The sequence below is a fragment of the Polychytrium aggregatum genome (genome assembly GCF_025602895.1).
Source record: "Polychytrium aggregatum strain JEL109 chromosome Unknown BJ171scaffold_12, whole genome shotgun sequence".
Taxonomy (NCBI): domain Eukaryota; kingdom Fungi; phylum Chytridiomycota; class Chytridiomycetes; order Polychytriales; genus Polychytrium; species Polychytrium aggregatum.
In genome coordinates this window covers 703,053-722,024 of record NW_026516214.1, presented here as the reverse complement: position 1 = coordinate 722,024, position 18,972 = coordinate 703,053, and the positions used below count along the sequence as shown (strand labels likewise).

General features: G+C 55.6%; 3 protein-coding genes across 3 annotated transcripts; all 3 read left to right on the top strand.

Moving 5' to 3' along the window:
• Positions 1-97: 97 nt before the first annotated feature.
• Positions 98-2,733, top strand: BJ171DRAFT_499015 (uncharacterized protein). The gene is made up of 8 exons (XM_053110425.1): positions 98-441; positions 553-615; positions 748-855; positions 1,033-1,168; positions 1,395-1,500; positions 1,646-1,715; positions 1,842-1,915; positions 2,084-2,733. Exons 1-8 carry the CDS (start codon positions 265-267, stop codon positions 2,583-2,585), a joined length of 1,236 nt encoding a protein of 411 aa, XP_052968251.1. The 5' UTR covers positions 98-264; the 3' UTR covers positions 2,586-2,733.
• A 2,913-nt stretch (positions 2,734-5,646) lies between these two features.
• On the top strand, positions 5,647-6,878 carry BJ171DRAFT_580248 (uncharacterized protein; the record flags this gene model as incomplete). The annotated part of the gene is made up of 7 exons (XM_053114029.1): positions 5,647-5,723; positions 5,836-5,950; positions 6,059-6,074; positions 6,147-6,264; positions 6,357-6,381; positions 6,564-6,612; positions 6,781-6,878. The coding sequence occupies 7 exons, from the start codon at positions 5,647-5,649 to the stop codon at positions 6,876-6,878; spliced, it is 498 nt and encodes a 165-aa protein (XP_052968250.1).
• Positions 6,879-8,670: 1,792 nt separating this feature from the next.
• BJ171DRAFT_499012 (uncharacterized protein) lies at positions 8,671-18,762 on the top strand (the record flags this gene model as incomplete). The annotated part of the gene is made up of 35 exons (XM_053110424.1): positions 8,671-8,681; positions 8,816-9,002; positions 9,146-9,290; positions 9,402-9,548; positions 9,726-10,204; positions 10,311-10,465; positions 10,589-10,733; positions 10,884-11,048; positions 11,165-11,326; positions 11,470-11,592; positions 11,665-11,964; positions 12,111-12,335; positions 12,491-12,748; positions 12,876-13,022; positions 13,129-13,225; positions 13,324-13,416; positions 13,510-13,679; positions 13,769-13,968; positions 14,175-14,375; positions 14,536-14,688; positions 14,775-14,935; positions 15,046-15,161; positions 15,346-15,552; positions 15,640-15,814; positions 15,906-16,027; positions 16,141-16,308; positions 16,457-16,582; positions 16,702-16,947; positions 17,065-17,141; positions 17,231-17,279; positions 17,417-17,537; positions 17,691-17,850; positions 17,948-18,015; positions 18,226-18,337; positions 18,514-18,762. The coding sequence occupies 35 exons, from the start codon at positions 8,671-8,673 to the stop codon at positions 18,560-18,562; spliced, it is 5,520 nt and encodes a 1,839-aa protein (XP_052968249.1). The 3' UTR covers positions 18,563-18,762.
• Positions 18,763-18,972: the final 210 nt, after the last annotated feature.

Below are 18,972 nucleotides of genomic sequence, written 5' to 3'. Positions count from 1 at the left end.
CCCCGATGCCTTCGGTGTCCTCGGTGTCGTTGATGCCCCCACCGAACAGGCTTCGTGGCGCTTCCAGGGCGGCTTCCAAGGCCTCCTTCCCCTCGTCGAGCCTTGCAGCGCGGGTGCGGCTTCATCCCCCCATCGGCTGTCTCTCATCGCTCCCAGCCAGAGCCCGAGCCCGAGTCGCCAGAGCCAGAGCCAGAGCCTGATCACATCCGGGCTGCTGGCCATCAAGACACCTGCTTCCGGATCAGACCTGCCGCCTCGCAGAGTATGGACTATGACGATTTTCTTGGGATCCTGCGCAAGAAGCAGGCCCATGATTTGATGAACAAGCTCAAGACCTTCTTAGTGTCCACCCGAGCGCTTCTGAAGAGCCACCAGCCCGTCCAGGTGCACAAGCAGGCTATATCGACGTTCCTGGAGAACATCAACCACGACTGTCTGGAGGTATCGAGCGTCGTGAGAGGCCGGGCTGGAGAGCTTCCGAACGACGGGACCGTCCCGACCTCGTAGAGTGCCGAGGCTTGCGATTAACCACCCTGCCACTTGTCCATCCAGCACCCTCTCTTCGCTGATCTGACAGCAGAGCAAAAAGAAGGTCTCGTGGAGGTTTGGGAAAAGGTAGACGCTGCTTGCCGGGCGCATCTGTCCGGCTCGAGGGTGCTGCGTCGACTGCCGTCCAGGTCCTGGAGAGTCCGGCATCATCGGCGATACATAACTCCTCCAACCATCGATTCCGAAATGATGCTCCAGCTGGTCATGACCAAGCTCCACGATGTCGTCTTCGAGCCCCACGGCTCGGAGGAAGCCAAGATGAATACCCAGTTGCAGACCAAGATCTCCAGCTTTGCCTGGATCCAGGTGGGAGGATGTCGCTGGATGTCGCTGGATGTCGCTGGATGTCGCTGGATGTCGCTGGATGTCGCTGGATGTCGCTGGATGTCGCTGGATGGCGCTGGATGCTCCCCACCAGCATCGCAGCCTGGCTTTGCAGGCGAATCCCATTGACCAAGCATTTTCTCTTGCCCTGCGCCAAAGGAGCGGCACCTGGATCTCGATATCCGGTTCAACAGCAGCCTCGAGGTTGCCCAGGGCGAGCTATTGCGTATCAGCGGCTTCAGGGCCCCAAGAGACAAGCTTGTTATTTTACAGAACACAATACAGCTCGTCGTAGGTGCGTATCGATCCTCCAAATCAGCGCATTCGAGGGCCAATTCGATATGCATATCTGAGGGGGCGTGTTCGAGTGGAGCTGCCTCCGGACATGCGAAGCTACTCATGGCGTGGCGTACACTGTGGGATGCAATGGCATCTCAGTTCGCTTCAAGTGTAGCGGTGTCCTTGGCATCGATCTGCTCACCGACTCCGAAATACTCTGTGGTTTGCTGACTCGTCCCCAGATCTGATCAAGCGGTACTCTGGGAACGTCAGCGCAGACAAGCTTCTCCCGGTGTTGATCCTCGTCGTTGTCCGGGCTAATCCTCCGCAACTGATTAGCCATATCAAGTGCGTGTCTATGCCATGGCTCCTGTTAGAGCATCGCCTGTGAAGATTGTCGGTTTGCCCTACTCATGGATGGGGTGGCGTGCTCCATAATGGCTCACGAACCAGTATTGAGTGGCTTACCGTCTATATCGCTATGGCGTCACAGATACATCATGCGCTTCCGCAACCATGCCGAGGTTGAGAAGGGATCGGTTCAGTTTGTGCTGACCAATATGGTAGGCATCGGCAGCGGTGTTCCTGACATCGTATTATCGTGCCATGCCGCCAATGATGCCCAGGATAACACAACAACATGTCGGTCACTCCCTCCCGTAACCATACGGACTCGTCCGTGATTCCAGATGGGTGCTGTGACATTTATCTACAACATGAACATCAAGAGTTTAACGCTCTCAGCGGACGAAATGACACAATTGTAGGTGCTAATGTGCTTCGCAGGGCCAGATCCGTCGCAGGTCCTGGCAGAACAGTAGCTTTGTCGAGGTCATCAATGCAATCTGGCGTAGATGTCCATGCCCATCTTCCGTCCACGGTCGACGGCACTCTCACATTCTCACATTCTCACACCATCATAATGCTGCAGCGGACTCGAGAGCGCACCAGACACCCCTCGCCCGTCCATGTCCTCATCAAAAGGTGGCTCGTCCGTAAAGATTACCCAGCTGGCGAGCGTGGTTTACAGCTCCACGTCTGGATTCCTGACCGGGCTGTTCAAGGAAGTCCGGGAAATTGGTGAAAGCGCCGTGGGAACAGTCGATCAGCTTGTCGACAATGTGCGTGGAAAAGCAAACGCCACATCCAATCGTAACTCTCAGACTCTGCAAACGACTTCAACCTCGTCGTCCAGCAGCAATCTCATCGACTTTGATAGCCCAAAAGGTGACACCACTCCCAATCCATCCAGAGTGGCCGAATCAGAAGCAGCCATTTCGCCGCAACAGCTTGAGCTGGATGAGGAAGAGTTCCAGCTGCAGCTGGCGCTTGCTTTGTCACTTTCCGAAGCGGAGCATGCCGCAACCACCGTCCAGAGCCAGGACGACGGTTCGATTCAAAACGATCTCAATGGCCTTCAGTTTGACTCTTGACGCCGTGGGCAGGTCGCAGATCTCCAAGAGCACCCGAGTCGCCGGCACCCACAGGAATGTGGCTGCCCTAGTCGCAGCTCCGCTTCGTCCGGGAGGGCTCGGGCTTTTGTCTTCATTACTACAAATATATTGGCATTTGGCTGACCCATCCTGCAGTGTTCAGTTGGCGGTCATCCCTGCTCAGCGAGATTACGTCCTTTTGGTGTGACTGCCCCAGCCTTCGGCTGACTCGGAAACTGGGCCGGGTCAATGCGGAGCAGCGCCAGAAGCCCTCTTCCCTGCTGGTTCTGGTGCGCCAGCAACTCTGATAGTTGGCTGATCCATCGTGTCTGCACGGCTGTGAGAACTTCGTGGAGAACTGTCACCCGGGCGACAAGGCTGCTGTTCTGCGACTTGAGTGACTTGATCTCGAGATCGAGGTTGTGGAGCCGGTTATTTTGATGAATGACCTCGACAGCGGTCATCTGCAGCAACTCCGTGGTGCGATGTAGGTTCGTTTTTGTCCAGGCCAATTCGCTGGTGGCCCGCCACAGTGCATGGCGAACTGGGTCGCTTGTGGCTCCGGCATGCTCGCTAGCTGCTTCCAAGAGACCCGACATCGTATATGCATGGTTGACTGCAGGCCTGCGTGGTGGTAGTTCTGGCGAACTCAGTCGAATCGCAGCGTCGAGCTGCTCTGAGGCGTTATCATTTCCTTCAAGCACACATGGGATGGCAGCTTCGAGGGGACTCTGCAGAGCAGAGTCACCATGATAGACCGGGGCTGCAAGAAGCTCGCTGCCCAAGGATCCGTCCAAGCAGTCGGCTGTTGACACCGAGCAGCACGGAGACAGTTTGGGGCCGGCCGGGAATAGGAGAACTTGTACGCCAGGATCGGACTGTGGGCATGCTATGCTGGCCTGCCCCAGCCCCGAGGACGACGGTATTTCATTTCCCATCCCCAGAGTCGGTCTCGATTCTTCCGTCTGCCCTGTGTCTTTCGCCTGTGACTGGCGCTGTGATGCGTTCTGCGCCAGGGTCGGTCGCAGCAGGCTCTCTTGGGTCGACGGCAGCGGCATCATATCGTGTGGCCTCTCAAGTAGCTGTGCAATTTCTTGGGACACTGCCGCCTGTTGCTCGTTCGCCAATGATAGAGAGGCAGATGCAAGTTGCGATGTCTGGAGCTGGGCGATCACGGTTTCGAGCTGCTTGGCCAGCGAAACATCAGCGCACTCTTCAGCGATGCGCTCGCTCTCTTCTTGTTCCCAGGCTCTCTCCAGGATCGCCCGCAGCTCGGTGTCGATTTCGTTGGTGAGGAGCTCAACCTTGCGCCGCTCCTTGACAAGAATCCGGTTTTCCCCCCGCAGTTTGACGATGATTTGCTCTGCTTTGGAAAGCCTTCGCTCGCGATCGAGGAAGCTCTGGAGGTACTGCTCCATTTGGTCCCGGCAGACGGCGGCCTCCTCTGTGAGAAGCAAGTTCGGTGAGACAAAGCATTGGAGACAACCCCTGGACAGGAACTCGGATAACCAAGCCCCCCCGCGACCAGTGCAACTGTATGCCAATGCTGTCGTTGGAATACCATTGAGCGCCTGATATTTGGCCGAGATATCTTCGTAGCTCCGTGAAACCTCGGCGAGCTGGGCCTTGAGCGTTTCTGGGGATGATGTCGCCTCGACATGGTCAACGACACCAAAGCATCCAAGTACGGATGCTCTGGATGGCTTTCATCTAACTTATCCATTCACCCAGTCACTCCTCCACCCAGTCACTCCTTCAACCACTCACCCACGTACATTCATCCGCTCATTTGCTTGCCTACCTCGTTCCCGCTTGACGCTGTGGTACTTGCTCCGCGTGACGAGTCCCAGACTCGATCTGGGGGTGCTTGGCGGATTCGAGCACACGGAGCTGGAGTCGTCTGTCTCGCTCTGAATCCCAGACGGCGACCCTGGAGACTTGCACGGTCGCTCCATTATCGGAAGCCGCAGATTGAGAGAGGTCGACATTTCTGGTGTATTGCTCGGATGCCCTGGGTCGACTCTCCTTTCCGGATGCTTAACCCGGATTGCTGCAAAACTGGAGGACACCCAATTGAATGTGACCACTTGCGATCCACAGCTGGACGCTGGCTTTGAGAGCCTGTTTCTGCGCAAGACCTCATTGTACTTCTGACAGCCGCGGCTGGCCGGCAGAGTTGGCTGCTGATTGACTGCCCGGAATCACCCGCGAAGCTTCCCACAAGTTTCCCGGACAGCGACAGTGATCCGCACTTCAGTGCCCATGGTCTCTTGCCTTGAGCAACACTCTGGCGCGGATTTCAGGTGCTTGGATATGTTCGCCAGCGGCTGTGGGATGATGCTGTGGGATTCCGCGGGACCGAGCATCACACTTTATTCAGAAAAAACGGGACGCCACACCCGCTTCCATGAACATTTAGAATGTGATGGGCTTGCGTCAAGCTAAGCCATAAGAAATGAAACAGATCGCTTTGGCAGCCTCCGAGTGAAGACCACTGGTCGCTCTTCCGTCTCCACAATCGACCTGCACTCTGGCCTCGGAGTGCCAGCGGTGAATGGTGCGCTTGGACACACTGGCGAATGGTCATGGCCAGCGCGCGATGGTATTGGTTAACAAATTGGTTGATCAACGACCAATATCCGGGCATGGAGGGACCAGCGAGTCGCTGCAGATGCAGTCGCTGCGGGTCAGAGCAAGAAGACATACATGGGATGAGGAAGGAAGAAACCAGGGCAAAGAGCAATATCGCTGGTTTGGTACAGATCAAAGTCGCTCAGCCAGATCGACCAACACCAACCGATCCGTGTGTGAAGGTGTCCTGTTTCGAAATAAGTTCGCTGAATGGGCTTGATGACGTTTCAGTGGCTTTCATGATTGGAGGACGTCGCCAGAGTGTCATAGTGGCACTGGCATTCTGGCCAAGAGACTCTGGGAAGACCCATCTCCGAGACTTCAAGAGCAGGAGCCCAGAGGTTGCCGGCAGTGACCAACTACAGGCTTGTTGATCAAGAGCAGCTGCGCCGAACAAGTATATCGTCCCTACCTCAGCATCGACTTCGAAATGGCTGGACTCCCACGCGAGGTGATCAAGTGGCTCCAGTCGCTTGATCTCTCTCTCGAGATCAAGAATCCCAAGCGGTGGGTGCCCACTCTGACGAGCAACCCTTCTGGAACGCTTGCAGCGACACCGGTCTGCATCAAAGACCCAGTGTCTTACGCCAGTGTGACTGACCCGCAGCCGTCGCCCCAGGGACTTTGCAAATGGGTATCTCGTTGGCGAGATTTTTTCGCGCTACTTCCCAGGCGAGATACATATCCATCGCTTCTACACAGGAGATTCGATGGGTCTGCGCGAGAACAACTGGGTACAGGCGTGTGTGTTGTTAAGGATTCAGGAGCTTTAATATGTTGCCGACACCCTGACTGAATGCGACTGCTCAATCGCTGGGTCAACTCCCGCTAAATGATCAAAGTCCGAGCTGGCCAAGTGTGAGTATCACCGGCACGCAAATCCAAGGTGCTGAACCGGGCTGTGATGGTTTGACCGCAGCGCCTGCTCAGTTTTCCAGAAACAGAGCATCAAAATACCGCAAGAGGCCATGAACGCCGTGATGACATGCCAGCCCGATGCCGCAGTTTTGTTCGTCAGGAACACGTTTGCTCTCCTGACGAACCGCCGGTATGGATGGACTTGCAGTCACTCAGCCAAAGTGGGATTCCGGGTTTTCGCTGCGGACCAACTACTGAATAGGGCACTGCTTGCATCCTCAGGGTTCTTGGTGACATTGAGCCTGATGTTCGAGTCATTCCGAACTTTGCCTTGCCGACCACAACGAACATTATCAGAAACGTCGCCGACTCCCCCGCCAAGGCAAGGGCTGAGATGGGTGCGATGGATGCGATGCCAAGCTGAGACGACGTGGACTTGGTCGATGCGAAGGTCGCTGAGACCATCGCGGCTGATAATTTGCATCACAGGCCCAGCTGATTATCGATGCCCATCGTGATTTCAGCAAGCAACTGAGAGGTTTGTGGCGTGTGTTGTATACCGTGTGTTGTGCGTGTCCCAGTCAAGGCTGGCTCTGAGCGCAAGCATCCACCGACACTCCTCGGCAATATGCAATGTATTTACCGGTGTGGCACTCCGACGCTCGTAATTCACTGGCAGTTCAACGAATACTCGATCGACAACAAGATATCCGATACGAAGCCAAGCTCAAGACGCCAAAACAGCAAGCAGAGCTCACACCTCAGCCTCGGGCCAACTACATCGAGGTCCGGCAGATTCACTGAGGCAGAGTGCAAGCATTCCAATACATGCTGATGATTGATACACGAAGGGTGATGGTCCTCATGCCAAGGACACTTGTGGGGGGGGGTAGCAAATGTATCTGAAGCCGAGGAGTGCGAGTGAAGTCAAGTGGCTGGCCGAGAGCGATAGCGGGCCTAAAGTGGGAAGGGAGGCAAGCAGGAGGGAAGCAAGCAGAAGGGAATGAGACAGTGCTCATCTGCGTTCCATCGCTGCCCTGTGTTCTGGGACGTGGTGTGGGCACGATAGAATCCTTTCCCTTGCTTCCTCAATGCATTCTCAATGACATTCACAATATCGGTGGCTTTGGACACGCTGCTTGGTCGTCGCGGATTCATACACCGTATTCAAGGGGAAATTGGACACCTGCCCACAACCCATTTGTCAGCGTAGTATGCGATGGCATGCGTCTAACTATGCCATAAGAAATAGAACAGATCACTTTGGCAGCTTCCGAGTGAAGACCACCGGTCGCAGTGCAGCGATGCGGAAATCGAGGGTGCTGTGCTTGGCCATGATTGCGATGAGTGGGTGGGTGTATTCAGGTTACAGAAAATAACCCTGTCATGGCTCAACGGGGTGTCCTATTTCATTTTGGAAACGCTGCATCCAGAAACGGATGACGCGCCTGATTCAAATTGTGTCTGTTGAATCGTTGTGAGCAGATGGATCAACTTGATCATCATCACACCCTCAGTAAATCGACGGCTCCGACATCAACCATGGGAAACAAGAAAAGCAAGCCCTCTCAGTCCGCCGATGAGGCCAAGGGCCAGGCAGCAAGCCCCGGCACGCCTGGCGTCCAGCCATACAGCAAAACGCCATTCGGGCACAACTCGCCATCCAAAATGGTTGCCCTCGATGCCGACAACGAGCTTCGAAAGGACTTCAAGCAGTGGTGCAAAACGTATCCAGCAGCAAAGCAGCAAAAGCTCTTTCACTTTATCGACTTTTATGACGATGTGCGCAAGAGAAAGACAATCTTCATGGCGTCGCAGAGGTACGGTCGTCATTCGTGTCATCTGCACAATTGTCGCTGCACGCGACGAGCAGATCTAGTGGCTCGTGTCGATTATTCGGCTGCCCATGAAGCGGATTTGGGTGTCCTACTGACGGTCGATCGTGCTGAATAGATGTGGAGATGACGTGGCCGACGCCACCGAAGTTCTCGCAACCAACGGACAGGCGCTCATCGACAAGTACCTGACAGCTTCCTCCGACCGCTATATTGGTGCTTTGCTTGGCGGATCGGTTGAGACGACCGATATCGACATCAAGACAACTCCGTCGTTCGACGCCATCGCAGAGAAGGCGCTGACAGAGTTCGAAAGGCTGGTCCTGTCGATTTGAGTGGCGAAAATGTACTGCGGTGCCCACATAATGAAACGGGGCATCCTTGCCTTTGGTTTACTCTTTGGACGATAATACAGCCATATACATGGTGCAGAACGACCGTCCATCCCGATTATCTTGCAGTCGCGAAATCACTCCCCGCACGCAGCTGCCCAAAGGGTCGAATGCACACACCGCACTCCCACATCGCAGTGCCAGTATCTCGCGGACATGCACGGCTCGCACGACTCGCAAGAAACCAGGATGCGTTTGCCTTGCATCACGTGGCCTGCGTGACCGCCCACAAGCGTCGCTCGAGCGAGCAGCGCCAGGCCGCCGCGCCCTTGGCTCGCTTGACTTTTTCATTGGGCTCCCTGATAGCATCGCCGGGGCAATCCCATATCATTGCCGGACAGCGCCGTCGCCCAGAGACTATAGACAGCAATGTTTTACAGGTACATTCGAGCGAGCTGCGGGTGCCCACGCTGGCCGTGCTCGGGCAACTGCGTTCGACCGGGGTTGACCTGGCCGCAAACCCATCCGCAGCACGACGGGCTTGCTGATCCTGCTGGTTTCCGTCTCGCCCCAGACTTCCAGACCCACTCGATTCGCAGAATGTGCTTGTAGAGACCGCCCACATTATTTCGGCTGGCCCAGAGCCTCTCTCTGAAACGGACCTGGGCCTGTTCCTCGAGGTCTGCTTCACGGAGCGCCCTAATGTCCACGAGCTGTTGCTGAGCGGACAAACTCAGTTCCAAGGCGTCGAATGGGAAACGGTATGCTGCCTTCTCGTCCGACAAGAGTTCCGGAGATGCTATTTCTGTTTTGGGGAGTGTTTTTCGCCATTCTCGCAGCCAGCCATTAGCATTGTGTGCGAAGGCAGCGGGCTCGGCCTGACCCACACCTATTGCCCCAACAGCAACCGAGCGACATGGCCGGACTCGTTGCGCTTCTCGAATTCATCATCGTATCCGACGGGAATTCCAAGGACGCACTGGTTCCAAGCGCGATCGATATATTTGCGGCATTCATAGCCCAGGCCGAAGGGGTCGATACGCCCGAAGGTATGCATGCCCGGGTGCACCCTCGACGGATGATGCTCTGGCCAACTCTGGCTGCCACAAACCCATACCACGACTTTGACGAGCCTAACTCATCCATTTTCTTCGGCCCAGATGCCCAGCGGTGGCAGACGTTCACTCGTGATGTGGTGACGAGGCTGTTGACCATCGCCAGCCGCTTTGCTTCTCTGCGCGCGCGGATCCACAATTCGTTGTGGGAGCTGCTTATTGGACTGTCGAACACACTCTCGGCTACGACATGTATGGACGGACGATCCACTCGCCTTTGTGTCAGCTCAGACGAGGGGCACGGACGCACCATATACTCGCGAGGCATTGGTATCTCAGGGCGGGCCGGAGATGCAGGAGTGGGTTGATGCAGTGGAGGCGAACTGATGCAACAGGCCAGCTCTCTGAACAGTATGACTATCTGCCCAGTACCCGCGCAGAGCGCCGCAGCGACTTCTCTGGCCGCAGGATTTCTTTCAGCCTTTTCCGACTCGGAGCAGCTTCAGAATCACGATCACTTTGAAGAGATTGGGCTGCTGTTCAACAACCTGCAGCGCATTGGGCTCTGTCACTATTCTGTGAGCTCTGAAGCCAAGACGCCAGGATCATCGTCGTCGTACTCGCACATCGACGATGCTGTCAACTTGCTCTGTCAACTCTTCCAATGGATCAACCAAGTTCTGGCCAGACTCCTGGTCGTTTCCTCAGAAAGCGACCCTGGTGTCCGTGACGTCTGGGATGCACTCATGACCAATATCGCCCCAACCGCCATCATTAACTCAGCCATCCTCGACGTCGTCAACTCAGTCCTTGCCACCTTTCGCGACCCTATGTGGCTCGCCAACATTGGCGAGGTCATCAACGAGGTCGACAGTCCCCAAAGCGAGCATCTCTTCCCGGTTATTGTGGTGAGGCTTTGCGAGTTGATAAACTATGTTGCCCGGAGCAGGCATTTGTGTAGTATTAGCGCAGTTGCCCCCTCGATACTGATGTACTCCTTACGATATGTATCAGGATGTACTTGTCATAGGCGCCGTCTTGGTGCCGGGTCATGAGTCCCAGACCCTGGATATTATCCTGGACCAGCTCGCGCGATTTGAAACTATCGGCGGACAGCACTTGGACATTTATCTGGCGGCCATCGAGGGCCTCGGAATTCTGTACTGCCAGTAAGGTGTTTGGATTGCTCTGACGACTCGCCACCCAGCCTACGTTGGCGGCAACGGAGCTGGCATTATGCAGACCACAAAACTAACACGGTGCCTTGTTTCTCTGCTGTCTTGCTCGTGCAGCTTTCCCGGCCTCCGCGAAGATGTCCTGAAGCTGCTGTCTGACTTTCTGATCGGCCCCTCGCCGGTGTTCATCTCGATGAACAGCCCTGAGCTATGCGATGTGCTCCGCCGTTGCACAAGCACCGTATTTTACCAGTGTTTGAAGGTACAAGCATCATTCCAGCATACTAGCATCCACAAGAACCGTGCGGCCGGAAAAGGGCTGGCAGTGTTCAGTGTCGTCAACCAGGTGTCACCATGTGGCTCTGTGGCATGGTGGTGTCCGTTTTGTGGCTGACTGCTTGCTTTCTCTCAGTTGACATCATCCTCGGCTGTCTCGAGCACCTGTCTCTCCGTCTTCAACGGGGCCCTCCATATGTCGTCCGCCGACAGCGGGCCCAGTGCAGAAGTCAGGCAGATCAAGATCCAGAACATTGTCGCTGCTCTGACGAGTATCGCGCCGCTTTTGAAGCCCGTGAATGTGAGAACTCCGATATTGTCTGGGATCTCGCCAGCAATCGCTTGTGGTGGTGGCTCTAGCTTGGCTCGATATACCCTTTAGAAATAACAATGGGCTTGATTGCATCGACTGTGCAGATCATCGAAATCATCGCGGCTCTCATCCAGCGACTCGACAATGCCTCAGCCAGCGATGGCTTCCTTTGGGAAAGCCTCGGCAACCTCGGGCTCACATGCAATATTGATATCTTTCGTGAAGTTGTGAACTGCCTGCTCAAGGAGAAAGGCAACTTCAAGCGGGTATGCGTCTGCATTTGCCCATCCGCATCTGCACTTGGATTGGCATGATATGTGATTGAACCCGAGTTGTGTTTGCCGATATTTTGGATTCACTGAGGCAGTTTGAAGGCTCCGCATTGACGCCGTTCTGTTGCTGATGACAGATTGCTCGAGTCGGCCAGACGCTTGCCCGGGTCCAGGGCAAATCGTCCGAGTACTTTGAGACCTATATCGAAACTGTGTTCTCGATCTTTATCGAAAAGTCTAAGACCCTGGTTGGCAAGAGTGTAGGTGCCTTACTCCGCCCGATCATCAGCCCACAACAGCGCGACTGATCTGTAGTCACCTTTCTTTCACAGGAACCGTCTGTCGTCTACGAGCTGCGTAACCTGGCGCACATCATCAGAGCCATATTTGACCATGACGAGTTCGACGCCTCCTGCCTCAACAACGCCAAGCTCAGCGCGGTCACCCGAGACTTTTGGATCCAGGTCTCGATCCTCTTTACCCTGCCGTCCGGTCAACTTCAGCCCGATTGGAGCACGGATTTGACGCACATCGCCGCAAAGTCCCCGGCCCTGACGCTCGACAAGTCCAAAAACTCTCTCGAGGCCGACTTGGTTGCAAACTCGATTCTCGGCTCATCCTACGGCGATGATGTAAGCCTCTTGAGGAAGCATAGCGCGGCAGCCAGATCCATGAGCAAATGCACGAGCTGCGCAAGCCATCGGCATGGCCCGTTCTATCTCTCGCACATGCGCTTGCCGTCTCATTTAGATACTGATGCGTGATGCATTGCGTTTAGACTGCTCAGAAGGTTCGCTTGAACCTGGCAGGCACACTGTCTGTTCCAACGACTGAGCTGCGAGCGCTTCCATTTGTGTGCTGTGCATATCTCCATACTGTGCGGCAGCTGGAGCTCCTGCGCGTGTCCAAAAAGCCGTTCAAGGAGATGCTGTCCTATCTGACTGATGAACGCCTGCATAACAGCGGGGTCATCTACGATCATCTGGAAAGCATTGCAAGCGAGGTACGGGCACGATCGGCACGTGTCTCATAATGAGCCGGATGAAGCGACAGCCTATCCAGCATCACCGAGAGACTTGGACGATCAGTCGACCCCACGCACTGCTTGTGGCCTCCGCTCTGTGATCTTGCCTCTGCTAACGCCACTCCATCTCAAAGGTCGTGCGAACCCTTTGTGCAGATCCCCGCCCGTCGCTCTGTGCGTCTCAGAGGCATCGTAACATGGTGTTGAGCAGCCAAACCTTGGTTGCACATGCCGTCCATCGCTCAGGTCGAGTGCGCCAGTTTGCGATCCGTAGCCTACAGAAGATGTGGAAAGCTGCGCCGTCGCTCCTCTGGAACTATCCATGTGCAGCTCTGTCCCTTGATATCCTGCGAATCTGCAATCAAGCCCACTCAGTCGCTGCTACTTCATCGGTGAGCAACAACGCCAAGCCAGACCACCACGGCTATTGTATCGCCACACTGGATGGTCACTGGATGGTCACTGTCAGGTGCAACAAGCCTTGGTTCTCATCCGCACGCCTCAACTCTGCCACCACAGGATATTGCGGCGCGCACAGGCCTAGATTTCGAGTTTGCTGACGACGACGAGCGAAGGGCTGCGGTTCAGGAATTCCAGCATCTTTGCAACAAATGGCTGTCTATTTCGTCGGAGAAATCGCTTTCGGAAACGGTCGGAGTCCTGGAGGTACTTGCCACCGGTGCATCTTGCATGGAGAGCCAGGATATCGTTGGTGGGTGGACAGGGAGATGTGTGGCCTCGCTAACTGTCACACTTTCATTTGTTTCTTCAGCACTATCTGCTCGACACGCTTCTTGGTGTTCCGAGCGCATCTATCACCAGCGCCAAGGGATTCAGTGCTCTCTTGGGAGGCCTGCACCTGAACTCAGGTGAGAGAGCTCGCCTGGAACCTGATAGCCGCCCGGCGGCCTGGGGCTGCGTGAGACTTGTCGCCTATATATGCTGATACTCGTGATACCCGCACCAGATCTACTGAAAGAGCTGCTGAAGCGACAAACGAACGGGTCATTTTTCACCGGCGAGGTTCGCGGCATGGTGTCGATGCTGGCTCACATCAACGGTACGTCAGTATCTGCTGTGTCGGCACTGGACGGTGGACGTGCTTGCTTGTGATATCCCTTTCTGATGTGTATATTTGCATCATCGGTGTTAGAGATGAGCCGGATCTCGCACCCGCAAACAGAGCTGCAGCAAGTTGCCGAATTATGCAAGGCTAGCCTCGGAGAGATTGCCATCGAGCCAACGGGACCCGAGACCTATGCTAAGCTGAGACCGGCCCTGTATCGGGCAGCGGCAGCGATTGTGTTGGCGAAAGAACACGAGGTGAGCTGGCCGGGGACGAACACTGGTGGGGACTAGCATCGGCGAAGCAAGATCCTCCGTCCGCTGTGCTGAGCATCTCTCTCGAACAGATCGATCACGAACTTTTGCAACGCATATGCTGGGTGCCCATAGTGCACTTTGCTCCAAGCGCTATAAGCCTTGCCGTTGAAGTCTGGGGCTGGATCCTGTGTATCCATCCGCAGCTCTCCGTTCGCATTCTGGGCGACCTGGTTTCATCGTGGGGAGAGACTGTGCAGAAGCGTCAAGGTCTCTATGCCGCTGAGCCAAGGTACGACACTAAGCCGTGCGCACAACCACTGTGAATAGGCACGAAGCTGAGAGCCACGACATCGGATGATTGGACAACCTCCCTTCTATTGAATGCGCGAGCAATCGTGTATACCATATGAGCGCCAAAGCTGGGTTGATGGGACAGCCATGCTGCATGCTGCATGCTAGCGTGCTCGAATGCTCACATCCGCCTGCGGTTCCCAGCCCGCTCAATCCATTCTTCAACAAAATGACATATGCCCCGTCCGTGCCACCGGAGCAAACAGAGAAGGAGCACGCGGCTCATCTGGTATGGGTACAGTTCCTGATCGACCGTTTCCAGGTTGTCCGGCATTCCAACCGCAAGCTGCTGTACCCATTCTTGAAGCTCATCCAGCTCGTGGACACTTCGCTGGAGTTCGCCAGGTATGCCGGTCCCGCAACAATAGGGCTCGGTGCCGACTCAGCCTCATGGCAGATAGGGAGCTTGTTTGCAAATGCGTGTCGATCGGTCCTCTTGGCGAGAGCGGGCATCTTGCGCAACGCAATTAACCCCACGCCACGATCCCGCCAATACTGCGATTAGTCCCAAGCCCGAGCTTCGTCCTTTGTGGTTCTTGATTTCAAAGCTTGGACTGCTCGTCGTCCAGGAGCTTGAAAAGCAGCGCTCCTCGTTGCTGCCATCTGTTCGACGATCGGTTTACAACTGGATGCTATCGTGGTTTGCCCACCCGCCCATGTAAGTGGGATCTTGCTCGGTTGGGAGGGGGGGTGGCCAGATAACGCAGCACCTGTGCCTGACAGAATCTCTGTGGAACCTTTCAGGTGGTCGGTGACAGACGAAAATGAACGCGAGACCCTCGAGTCAATCATGTTCATCATGAGAAGCGTACGGATCGATAGGGACGCCGAAGTTGCACAGAGCACCCGATTCAAATCGCTCAAGATCGCTGCCGGCGTTGGTGTATTCTCGCCCAAGGAGCTCTGTAAGACCGAGTCCTCGCCGTGTTGCTTCCGAAGCCGCACCGCTGCTTGTGTTGGCCGGCACAAGGCTGTTCACCGAGACTGACGACAGCTGTATCTCTTGAATATCCAGTGGAGATCAACGAGGTTCACCAGCTACTGCTGATGCTTTTGGAGAGCGAGTTGACTCGCTTGCGTGTATGGAAATCCACGCAAGAGGACTCCACGCCGCTCGCTGCCCCTACGATCGTAAGTAGCTGTCTTCGTTTGGGGGCAATGGAATAAGCCGATTCTCGCGGCGGATGGCGGTCTGCTATCAACTGAGCATTGTACGGCCAGTTGGTTGTCCGCCGGAAGCCATCTTTCTCTCCGGCGATGCCTCCTGGCCCTCTACTCGACTCGTCCTAATCTCTGCTGCCTGTCGGGTCGCTAGATCAAATGGAGCCGGATGATTCGAGCTGCGCTTGGAGTGGCCCCCTCGATCATCCTGTACCTTCAGCAGCGCTTCATCACCTCTTCAGACGTTATCGATCACGAAATACGCGAGACGTGCTTCCACCACCTGCGGCTGTTTGTCAACAACAGCGATGCCCTCCCCTGGATTCTTCCAGCCATGAAGAAACGGGCGGATTCGTGGAAGGTAACGGCATCTGTGCCGGCTGCCCAGAACCACAGATGCCGACTTTGCGATGGATTGTTGACTCTGATTGACTGTTCTTTACACCAGTGGCTCTTGTACTGGGCACCAGTTTCGCCCGTGAGCGCCATCGGCCTCCTCACCAAAGATGCACAGAACACCCACATTATCCAGTACGGCATCCGTGTGTTGAAGCATTTCCCGATCGACCAAGTCTTCTTCTACATTCCGCAACTCGTTCAGGCCCTCCGGCATGACACCTATGGTAGGTGTTGCGTTGGCGCTGTCACTTCTTGGGCTCGGCAAGGAAGGGGCGTGCTGTTGCTGTTTTCTGACGAAGCATATGCACACTGCAGGATATATCGAGAAGTACATTCTCGGCGCGGCCAAGTTGAAGCAGCTTTTCGCTCACCAGATCATCTGGAACATGAAGGCCAACCAGTTCCGCGACTTTTCCAAAGAGGGCGAGGGCATCACGGTGAGTGTGTCAGTCGTGCAGGTCGTCCGCGACCTTGCCCCGCGCCAAGGTCGAGATGCTGGATGGGTCGTCTGTGAGCCGGACGGACGACTGACGACGGTGAGCCACTGCAGGAGGATCCTCTCAAGCCCACGCTCGAGAAGATCACCGACAAGATCGTGAAATCGCTGTCGGGTGCCGACGAGGACTTTTACAAGCGTGAATTCAGTTTCTTTGGCGAGGTGACTGGAATCTCGGGCAAGCTCAAGCCATACATCCACAAGAGCAAGCCCGAGAAGAAGGTGAGAGCCGTGGCTGTCCAATGGACCGGTGTTGCTGGTGCATGGCTCAACTCTCTGCGACAGTTGTCATGAGCGCACGGCAACAGCTCTCTTTAGTCACAACAGAGTTGCTCACACGGTCCGCTGTCGCTCCGGCCACACACCACAGAAAAAAATAGACGAAGAGATGCGCAAGATTGTGGTCGATGTCGGCGTGTATCTCCCGAGCAATCCGGAGAGCGTCGTTGTCGACATCGACTACGACTCTGGTCGCCCCCTGCAGAGCCATGCCAAGGTATGCGTTTCCCATCGACAGAGTGTGCCGAATCTCGCGCATCAAGGCGATTCCTTTGCCGTGGGGCCACACTGGCAACGCCGGCTGATTCAGCCCCCTCGTGCACTTTGACTCTCCAGGCGCCGTTCATGGCTACTTTCCAGATCAAGCCCATGGTCGACTCGACCGATCTGTCGAGCTCGCGCGAGCAAATTATGGCCTCGAACGCACCCGCAATGCGTCAGTCTGCAATCTTCAAGGTTGGCGACGACTGTCGCCAGGACATTCTTGCTCTTCAGCTCATCAGCGTCTTCAAAAGCATCTTTGCCAAAGTGGATCTGGACCTCTATGTGTTCCCTTATCGAGTCGTGGCCACTGCCCCGGGTGTAAGTCGAGGCCGGCTGCTCGCGTCCGTCACCCTGCCGCATACATCGCCGCACGAGCAATTTGCTGATCTGACCTGCACCTCTTGCACTTGTGGCTTCCCTCCCCCTCGCCACCAGAGCGGTGTCATTGAAGTCGTTCCAAACTCCATCTCAAGAGACATCATGGGACGCGAGACAGTGAACAGCTTGGTCGAGTATGTAGAGCCCTACTGGTGATCTCGAGCTGCACTGCACTGCACTGGCGATCACAGCGTTGCTCACAGAGACCTGTCTGCCACCACAGCTACTTTGTGAGCAAGTTTGGGCCTCAGGATTCTGCTGGGTTCGCCAAGGTAAGACTTGTCCCCCTGTGGCAGAGGGCAGGAATGTGCGACTGCTGATGGCTGTAGGGACCAAATGATCGCCATCATAACGACGCTCTCCTCTTTCCCTGCCTCTCGCTGCATCGCCGGATGTTGTGCCCCGACAGGCCCGGAGCAACTTTGTGCGGAGCTTGGCGCCCTACTCCCTCATTCTGTTCCTGCTGCAAATCAAGGACCGACACAACGGAAACATCCTGTTCGATGCGGACGGACACATTGTCCACATCGGTACGTTTGGTTGCGCACGGGCCAATCGGGTTGAATAGCGGCCTTGGGTCATACAGCTATATTCCGGATTGAGATAGTGAGTCGGATACATGTGCATATTTGGATTGGGGGATGCTGATGTTTAACAAACAATGTCGGGTGTCCCCTCCATAGACTTTGGCTTCATCATCGACATCTCTCCTGGCGGCGTCAACTTTGAAAACTCGCCATTCAAGCTGACAACGGAGATGATCGCCGTAATGGGCGGCGATGCCACCACACCGTCCTACAAGCTACTTTCAGACCAGATCATCAAGGCGTATTTGGCATGCAGGTACGGCTGCGCCGTCTCGTCGCTCCATCCCAGCCGCTTCTCACCCGGCCGTTTCGATCGCTGTGCTGAAACCACGCCCTCGCCAACCCTTGTGCAGACCCCATGCCGAGGAGATCATTGCCTTGGTGAGCAGCATGCTCGAGTCCGGCTTGCCGTGCTTCAAAGGTAAGGTTGTGCACCGCTGATACGGGCACCTGAAACGAGGCAGCCACGCCAAGCCCGTCGTGTGTGGGGAGGTTCAGCTGTTGTGTGGGTGCGAGTCGAGAGGACGATAGAAAAAGCTGTGGGGTAGCCAAGGCTTCTCAAAGCCCCAAACTTTGCAGCCCGCACTAACCCATCCGTGGATGACGTCTCTGCTCGTACGATCGATCGCAGGCGAAAACTCGATCAAGAAGCTCCGAGATCGTTTCCAGCTGCACTTGACGGAGCGCCAGGCGGCGGATTTCATGCTGAGTCGCATCCGCGAGTCTCACGAGAACACAATGAGGTTGGTTTGCTGGTGGACGAATCTGGCAAGGACTTGGAGGGAGCGGAGGAATGGAGAAGGGTTGGGCTGGTGCTCCAGCGAGAAGCGAGGTGTGTACTTGGTGCTGCGGATCCGTCCAATCCCAGGACCATGAGCTCATCCATTCTGGCGCACTCGGCCCCTCTTTCTCTCGACAGCAAAATCTACGACGGTTTCCAGAACTGGCAGAACGGCATTCCGTACTGAGACGAGAAGGGGGGGGGAGTGGAGTATCTGTAGATTGCATCGTCCAGAGCGACGAAGTTGTGTAGAGAGAGAGGTCGCTTGTTGCTGGCCGAGAAAAGACAGGTGGAGGGGCAGGTGGCCAATCGAAGATGGATTGCTTCGACGGCTTTGCCGATGCCCCCATCCGCAATATACAGTGTTACAGCGCACGCAAAACGAAAGGAAGCGAAACGGGACGCCTATCCAGAGGACGAGCCGGTGGTTTTGTCGATGGTTCCGTCGATGGACAAAGCAACTCATCGGCGTGCGATAGCCCCAGGGAGTTGCGAGCATTGTCAGCCAGAGTATCGCCCACGTTCAAGACACGGCCATCGAATGGATTATGCCTACGACATCCGCATCCCATCCCATCCCATCCCATCTTAAAACGG

What these genes read in the sequence shown, in the direction of transcription:
- BJ171DRAFT_499015 (XM_053110425.1), top strand. Translation starts at nt 265, where the DNA reads ATGGACTATGACGATTTTCTTGGGATCCTGCGCAAGAAGCAGGCCCAT. An exon ending in TCGTGGAGGTTTGGGAAAAG is followed by an intron (nt 616 to 747) that starts GTAGACGCTGCT and finishes ATGATGCTCCAG; the next exon opens with CTGGTCATGACCAAGCTCCA. An exon ending in CCAGCTTTGCCTGGATCCAG is followed by an intron (nt 856 to 1,032) that starts GTGGGAGGATGT and finishes CCTGCGCCAAAG; the next exon opens with GAGCGGCACCTGGATCTCGA.